Raw genomic sequence first — 9,214 nt, forward strand, 5'->3', positions numbered from 1 at the left:
GAACCCATTTTTTTTATATGTAAAAAAAAAAAAAAAAATTTCAAAAAAAAAATTTTTATTTTATTTTTTTTTTATAAAAAAATATAGTTCAGATGTTCTAAAATTTATTTTATATTTTTTAGAATAATTGAAATTAAAATTATTGAAGATAAATAAAAATAAAAAAATTTTAAAAAAGGGGGTCAAAACTTTTGCGAAGAACTGTAATAGTTTAGTTATAGAATTTATAAATAATAATAATTAGTAATTTTTAGTTTTAATAAAGATTAGTTATTTTTTAAAATATAATTTTTAAATATTTTTATATATTTATTTTGGTTTTATTATATTTTATTTTATCTTTATTTTGTGTTTTATTATTATTATAATTAATTACATTTAGTTTATAATACATTTTGTTTTGTAATTAATTCATTATATTAGAATTCTTAAATATAACAGTTATATTACATACATATCACAGCTTGCTCGATTAGCTCAGTCGGCAGAGCGTGGTGCTAATAACGCCACGGTCGCAGGTTCGATCCCTGCATCGAGCAATATTTTTTGTTTTGGCCTTAACCCCAATATCTTCCCAGTGATTTCATAAAGGAAAGAACCAAATACTCTATTGATAAGCTTAATCGTTTTTCCTTAGATTAGATTTAATAAAAAATTTGTTTATTTTTTTATTGATAATTGTTTTAAATATCTACCTTTAATTAATATATAAAATAAAAAAAATAAAAAAAATTATAAAATTATAAAAAAAAAAAAAAAAAAAATTAATATTAATAATAATAATAGACTATAGAATCAAAACATTCAAGATAATAGTAACGATATTATCACATCAATAATTAGCATTAACATATTACAAAAATAGAATCAATAGTAAAAAGGTTTCAGATGTTTACCATTTCCACAGATTATTACTGTGTCATAATTTAATTAAAAATATTCAACTCCATCAGACCAATCGAAAATATTTTCAGTATTAGGAAACATCATAAAATTTTTAAATAAAAAAATTTAATAAAATTTTATTTTTTATAAATAATATGTTTATTTTTTACCATTTTCCTTTTTATTGAATATAGTTCTTCATGTTATTTTTTTACAATTGTTAAACGAGTATTGAATAAAATTGGTAATGATTCGCTAAATTGTGTTTTTGAATAAATTTTTTTTTTTTTACTAGATATATTTTGTTTTGGTAATGTGTTTTTATAAGGATATAAAAAAAAAAAATATTTTAAATTTGTGTACTATTACTTTTTATTTAAAATTTTTTTGTTGATTCATTATAAAAATCTGTTTGATATTTTACTAATTTACTGAATCTTGAATTTGGATTTTTTAATAAATTTTCTGGTGAATCAAATTCTGCTAGCTGACCTTTATCAACCACTATAATACGATCTGAATCGTAAATGGTATCAATACGATGTGCTATTGTAAGTATAGTGCAATCTTTGAAATTTTCTCTAATAGTTTTCTTGATAACGGCATCACTTTCGTAATCAAGAGAAGCGGTACATTCGTCACAGAAAAGAATTTTGGAGTTTTTAAGGATAGCTCTACTTAAACAAAGTAATTGTTTTTGGCCTACACTTAAGCCATCCCCACCCTCTTGAACCTTTGAATCCAATTTTAATGGCATTGCTTGAATTTGATCCTTTAGTCTAACCTTTTCTAATGCATCCCAAATTTCGATATCTGAATATTCTCCGAATGGGTCTATGTTTAATCTTAATGAGCCTGAAAAGATAAAAGGATCTTGTGGAATAATACCAATTGAACTACGAAGATTATATAAACCAATCTTTGAAATATCCACACCGTCAATAAAAATAGAACCTTTTGAGCTTTCTACCATCCTAAATAAACCCTGTGAAATTGTACTTTTACCTGCACCTGTTCTACCCACGATACCAATTTTTTCATTTTTATTTATCTTGCAAGTGAAATTTCTTAAAGATGGTTCAGCGGTTGGTCTGTATTTAATTTCGACATCTTTAAATTCGATTTCCCCATTAGTTGGCCACTTTCGATCCATTTTAATATCTCCTTGCTCATCATTATCTTTTTCTTCAGTAAATCTAATACCTTCTGCTGGAGTTGAAACATATGATAAAACTCTTTCCACTGAATTCATTTTAACTTCTAATTCTGTGTATTGACGAATAGTCCAATTTAAATAAGATGTCATACTTAACGATGTGGTGACTGCTAATGCCGATAAACCAGGATTATTACTGAAGATGGTAAAAACTGATGCGAAAAGAACTACGAGTGATGAAATAAGCTCTAACCTAATACCAATCCATCTATGTACAGAGAATGAATAAAAAAATAAACGTAAATTGACATTGATATTATTTTGAACCAATTTTAAGAATCTAATTTGTTGTTGATAGGATCTAATTGTAATTAAACCATTATAGGTTTCTTGGAATAAAGAGAATACTGGACTACGAGATATTGATTCCATACGTTTTAGCTCACGGGATGAAGCTCTATATACTTTTTGAATGAAATAATAAATACCAACCAAGAATGCAAATGGAATACTAATTGCTGGTGTAATGAAAATCATCATACCAATAGCAATGACTACAGTTGATCCACAATAAAGTACATCGGAAATACACTCTAATAATGTTAGGTCAATATCGCTAATATCTTTACTGAATCTATTTAAAATTCTTCCTGATGGATTTGTATCAAAGAACTGACATGAAGCAAAGGAAACTGAATATAAAAGATTGTCATGAAGTTTTCTAGCTGATGCAAATGATATACGGGCCAAAAAGAAGTATCTAAAAGTTAAAGCAAAAATAAAGGCGACGATAAAACCCATGTAAACGAGAATATAAAACTTATCTTCTGGATCCTCTGGTGTTTTTTGGGTCCAAACTTGAAGCCAAAAATCGGATACTTGAAAAATAACTTGACTAACTATATAAATGATGCAAGTAAGTGTAAAGAAAGGTAAACTTGAACCACTATTAACATAGCTTTTATAAATATCAAAACCAACTGCACCGGAATTTCTATCTTCTTTAACTAAAAGCTTGGCTTTTTCCATTAAATTTGGATCTTCATCTTTGCTAATAATATCGTCAATATTTAAAACTGGTGTTGTTGTATTCTGTGTTACTGCTGATGGTTTTGCTGAATTTTTTTTATTTTCTTCCTCTTCGCTTTCTAATTTTTTAGTTTTCATAATTGATTCAAAATCAATACCCTTTTGTTTTAATTCTTGATAGGTGCCTTGTGTTATTTTACCATTTTCTACGACTACAATATGATCGGCAGAAGGAATGAATTGAAGTTGATGGGTTACTAGAATACGAGTTTTATTTCTCATTAAACCTTGAATACAGTGATCGAATAAATGTTTACCAACCTCTGGATCGACAGCACTTAACGGTTCGTCCATAATAAAGCAATCTGCATTTGTATAAAGAGCACGTGCTAATGAAATACGTTGTTTTTGACCACCTGATAAATTTATACCACGTTCACCTATTTCAGTTAAATCCTTTGCTGATAATTGTAAAAGATCTGGTGTTAAAGAGCATGCTTCAATAACTTTTTTATAGTATTCTAAATCAAATGGTTTTCCAAATAAAATATTTTCACGCAATGATGCACTAATTAAAAAAGATTGCTGGGTTGTGAACGAAATTGTTGGTGGCATTTGAACTGAACCACTAACACGATAAATTTCACCAATTAAAGCGCTGACTAAACTTGTTTTACCACTTCCTACTCTTCCACAAATGATTGTTAATTTACCAGCTGGAGCTATAAAATCGATATTATTTAAAACATAATTTTCAAAATTCTCTTTGACATCTGCTGACTCGTTTGAGCCTTCTCCATCATGCTCGACCATGATTAACTCTTTAAGATCGCTATCTTCTTCGATATTTGATGATTCTATTATGCCTAAATTTGTATTACCGCTATATAAATTTACTAGATCATTTGATGAGCCTTTAGAATGACCCTTTAAATAATGTTCATTCCAATCAAATGTTGCATTTGTAATTTTAATATCCATTTGTGATGGTGAAAGTGAATAAATTGGTGATGTTGAGCCGCTATTATTTTCATCCGAACCTCCAACATTATAACTATAACTTGTATTAACAATGGGACTTGATCCACCATCCATTAAAAATGAATCTTGAATTTCTGGTGATTGTAAAAACTCTTCAATTCTTTTTGATGATGGTAGCAAACCAAATAATCTAAACAATGCCTGTGGTAACATTTCACTTGGTCTTCTTAGATTTACGAAAACAACCATAGATGTGAATGCAATATCTAATGTAAGTTGGTGACCTAATAAACTATATGTTGCAAAGCTATAAGTTTTTTTAAAAGAAAAAAAGAAATAAATTAGAATATTTTGTTTATTATATTTAATAAATATTAAATATATATACATACGTGCTAATTAAAACCAATGCAGAAGAAATTTGAACAATCATTTGACTAACAATATAATAAATAATACGAGTATATAAGTGGTCTAATTGTTTTGTTCTTTCGCTATCAATACGATCTAAAAATAATTTTTCCCAGGCATAAAGCTTTAAAAATCTAATACCATTGATTAACTCTGATGTTAAGTCAGTTCTGGTATCAGCATGGCCCAAAGATAAACGTAAATATTTGCTTGCTTGAGTACTAAGTGCAGTTGTAAGTGGAACTGAGATCACCATTACTAAAAATCCAACCAAGCCACTAAACCCAATGATGATACAAAGCAGTATTAACAATGCTAAAATTTGAAATGGAAAAATGAAAATTTCTGTATGATTGTTCCAAAAGAAATCTTGAAAAGCCCCAACATCGACTGAAACCAAATTCATAATATTACCAGAATTAAACTCTCTTCTTGCACTATTGGATAATCTTAACATCTTTTCATAGATTGCACTGATTAATGCTCCCCTAATCTGTAGAGATGACTTCATACCAAACCAATATGAATATTGATTACCGATCATCAAAACACTTGTAACCATAAACAATAAAAAACATAAAAATAACCCATATGATACTTCTTTTTGATCTGGTGGTAATTGGATATAACGTAAAAAACTTTCAAAAATTAAAAAATTAGTTTTTTTTATTTTATTGTTTTATTTTTTGTAAAATTATAAAGTATACATACTATTTTAAAACCATTGGTGTGATAACTGATAAAATTGCACCTGATAATTTATAAGCAATTAACTTTTTATTTCTTGGTATAAATTCTTTATATATGTGTTTTATTAATGGGTATTTGCCATCATTATAATCGATATTTGCCAAGTATGGACTATTATGTTCTACTTTAATCTCCTCTGGAATATCTGATATATCTGTCATTTGAAGAGCTCTTCTGTACCCCTTAAATAACATTGGCTGTGCCCAATTAAATGTTAATTTTTGCCATACACTTGCGTTATCCTCTGGACATGGCTCATTAAATAAATCAGTATCTTCTGTTTCTGATAACAATGAATATGAAAATTTGCTTTTAATATTATTACAACAACTCCTTATCATTATTTATTTACTCTTTATTTGATCTATATTTATTATTTAGTTTTATATTAATTAAACATAAAATATTATATCTAATTTGGTTATATTTGTATTATTATAAATGTAATAAAATAAAATTTTTATTTTAAATTTAGCAAAATAATAAAAAATAACAAAAAATAATAAAAAAAAAAATTTGGTGTGGGTGTGGGTGAAACAGTATATGTTTTTTTTGAATGAATTATGACACACAGGCTACAAAACCAAAATAAATTTTTTTTATAAATTTTTTAAAAAATTTAAAAATTTTTTTTTTTTTTTTTTTCTGATTGTTAAATCGGATATAATTGTATTAGTTTATAATTTATTATAAAAATTCCCAAAATGATCTATTTATAGAGAATTTAAGAACATGAAATACAAAAAAATAATTATTATTATTATTATATAATTATAATAAATAATTTTATTTTTACTTTTTTGATTAAATGCATAAATTAAAAAAAAAAAGCAAACGTATTTCTATTTAAAAGAAAAATATAAAAATGATTATGAAATTTTTCTCATAATCATATTTGTCTTTCGTTCCAATACAAAAAAAAATTAAAAAATTAAAAAAAAATAAAATTAAAAAAAAAAAAAAATTAAAAATAAAATAAATTTAATCAAAAATGTCAAAAAACAATTCCTTCTCCAAAGAATTACGAAATATTCCTTTTATAAAAAATTCATTAAATAAATTCAATTCAAAAAAATTTTACAAACAACAATCTTATAAACAAGATTGATTGTTTAAACTATATTTATAGTTTTTTTTTCGTTGTGGTTTTGTTTTCCATTTTTTTATTTTTTATTTTTTATTTTTTTTTATACAATTTAGAATTTAAATAAAAAAATAAAAAAATAAAAAAAGAAATAAGAAATAATATAAATTATAAAAACACAATAAATTAATAATTATTATTATTATTTAAATTTCTATTGATAGTAAACAAATAAAAATAAAAACTCACAATATTTTATCTAATGGATCAAAAAATAAAAATTAAAAAAAAATATAAAATTAACCCCTTTATTTTTTTTAAACCCAATTTTTTTAAACAACATTAATGTAATCTATAATGGCAAAATTATAATGTTTTTTTGATCATCATTATATACTTGTTTTTTTAAATAATGGACAATGAAATTGTAGATACTATGGTGAAAGTTTTATAACAATTCATTCAGATACAATATTTTATCTAAATATATTTAAAACACACACTCACACACCATTATTATTTTTAAAAGATAATTTTTTCAAATGTATTAAATAAAAATTATAGCAACTTTATAAATTATACAAATTTTAACCATCACCATATTTTTTTTATAATTTAAAAAAGCAAAACCCTTTTATTTTTTTTTTATTTTTTATTTTACCTTTCAGAATTCTTTATATTTTTTTATTTTTTATTTTTTTATTTATTAATTTATTTATTTATTTATAAAAAAAAAAAAAATAATAAAATTAAAAAAATACAAACAAAAAAAAAAAAGCATTTTATAAATTTATTTAATTATGGAAAATAAATTATAAAAAAATTTATATAAAACTATAGAATAATTAATAATAATGAACTATAACAATAATAATAATAACAACAACAATAGCGGTGATATTCAATATACGATCATTTCACAGGATGATTTAGAAAGAGAAAGATTATCATTATTAAATAATAATGGTAATGGGAGTAGTAAATGCTCCTCATATGGCAGTGATAGTGGTTCGAATGGTAATTGTTGTTGCTCTAGTGATTCTAGCTGTAGTAGTGATGGCCAAACAATAAGAACAATTAAATCAATTTTTTATAATAACTTATTTTGTAAAATATGTTTGGTTTTAGTTTGTGTGGTATATATTAATTTATATTTTAATTTGTTTAAATTATATTATATTAATGTTTTTATTTAAATTTTAGATTGCAATTTATACCTTAATAGCAATAAGATGCAATGGTGTTGGGTTTGATGGTTGCCGAGAACAATAGATTTACATAAAATAAAAAATATATAAATAAAATAATTTTAAATTGATATACAAGAATTTTGTTTTTCAATTTAAAAAATATAGTTTAGAAAATTTACCTTTTTTGTGTTTATTTTATTTTTTTATTTATAATACCAAAACATAGTTTGATATATATTAACATTTAAAATTTTTATTTTGGCTTTCTTAATCCTGTAAGCTAACTTTATTGAATCACTGCATTTTAGAAAAAAAAGAATGAACATGGGAATATTTTTTATTTACAAAAAAAGTATATTTTTTATTTTATTTAATTTAAGACATAATAACTAAACCGAAAACAAATAATGAAACAATACCGAGGGTTGGAAGAATTGAATTTGAGTCTGATGAATGATTATCAGAACTACTTTCAGTAGAATTTGAATTTGAAGATTGGGTTTCAACACCTCCTGGATTTAATCCTGGTGATGAGGATGAACCACTGTTTGATGGTAAATTTGATGATGTGGCAGATGGTGGTGGAGGAGTGGTAGAACCATCTGGAGAGGAACTACTAGAGCCATCTGGGTCTACACCACCTCCTGGAATTGGTAAATTAGTTGAACCAACATATAACAATTGAGCACGAGTTACTGGTGTTGTATCAGATTTTATATTAAAAGCAATATAAAATTGTTCTGAGGCATAGTTTGATTTCTCTGGGTTTGTGGTTAAACCTTGGAGGATTGGAGGAAGTAAATTAAAAGCTGGTGAAGAGATTGATAATGATTGGGTACCTTGACCAATAAAAACAGTATCTGAAACAGTTGGGTTAGAATATGAAAGAGCAACTTTCAATTGACCATCTTCTTTCTTTGGTGCTGATGGGCCAGCTATTCTGGATGAAAAATAATCATTTCCATTGAACTTATTCAATGTAACATTATATTGAAATCTATAAGAACCTTGGGATCTTGTAATTAAAAGATCTACTGTGCCCTCAATGTTATTACTTTTAGATACAGCCAATGCACTTGTGCCGAAATTACCTTTAAAATAATATTTTTCATCTATATTATATAAATTTTAAATGTTAATATCTAATATCTATTATTATAACTATACAATATTTAAATATTACCTTGTGAATAAACTCTTGTTATAAAAACATTTATTATTAAAATAAATAAAATTGAAAATATTTTTTTATTTACTCTCATTTTATTATTAATTATTTTATATTAGTTTTTATTTTAAATTTTTGATAAATATGATTTTTTTTTTTTTTTTTGAATAAATTAAATAAATAGATAAATAAACAAAATATTGAATTAAAAGAATTGAAAAAAAAAAATGCAAATTTTAATTTATAGAAAAAGAATTTGAATAGAAAAAAGATTTGAAAAAAAATAAATTAAATATTAAAAAAAATAAATAAAAAAAATCTTAATTATTATTGACGTTATTAAATCCATATTAAATGACATAATTATCATAAATGAATAAAAAAGGTCCTTTAATCTATCAAAAACAAAAAAAATCCTCTTTTTAACGAACTTTTCTATAAAAAGTAGTTAAATATTTTTTTTAAATTAAATATTATTTTTTATTTTCTTTGAATATTAAAAAAAAAAATTAATTAAAACTATCGAATTTCTAACTTATCTAAAATTTTTTTTATTTTTT

The 9,214-nt window shown here is 24.0% G+C and overlaps 3 protein-coding genes across 3 annotated transcripts; 1 reads left to right on the forward strand and 2 right to left on the reverse strand.

Annotated features, from left to right (window-relative positions):
• Window positions 1-1,261: 1,261 nt before the first annotated feature.
• On the reverse strand, window positions 1,262-5,553 carry ABCC2 (uncharacterized protein; the record flags this gene model as incomplete). The annotated part of the gene is made up of 3 exons (XM_003294610.1): window positions 1,262-4,358; window positions 4,444-5,100; window positions 5,174-5,553. 3 exons carry the CDS (start codon window positions 5,551-5,553, stop codon window positions 1,262-1,264), a joined length of 4,134 nt encoding a protein of 1,377 aa, XP_003294658.1.
• A 1,597-nt stretch (window positions 5,554-7,150) lies between these two features.
• DICPUDRAFT_85113 (uncharacterized protein) lies at window positions 7,151-7,568 on the forward strand (the record flags this gene model as incomplete). The annotated part of the gene is made up of 2 exons (XM_003294609.1): window positions 7,151-7,432; window positions 7,500-7,568. 2 exons carry the CDS (start codon window positions 7,151-7,153, stop codon window positions 7,566-7,568), a joined length of 351 nt encoding a protein of 116 aa, XP_003294657.1.
• A 293-nt stretch (window positions 7,569-7,861) lies between these two features.
• Window positions 7,862-8,748, reverse strand: DICPUDRAFT_85114 (uncharacterized protein; the record flags this gene model as incomplete). Its single annotated transcript, XM_003294611.1, has 2 exons — window positions 7,862-8,598; window positions 8,670-8,748. The coding sequence occupies 2 exons, from the start codon at window positions 8,746-8,748 to the stop codon at window positions 7,862-7,864; spliced, it is 816 nt and encodes a 271-aa protein (XP_003294659.1).
• Window positions 8,749-9,214: the final 466 nt, after the last annotated feature.

Source organism: Dictyostelium purpureum, assembly GCF_000190715.1.
Source record: "Dictyostelium purpureum unplaced genomic scaffold DICPUscaffold_601, whole genome shotgun sequence".
In the NCBI taxonomy this organism is placed as follows: Eukaryota; Evosea; class Eumycetozoa; order Dictyosteliales; family Dictyosteliaceae; genus Dictyostelium; species Dictyostelium purpureum.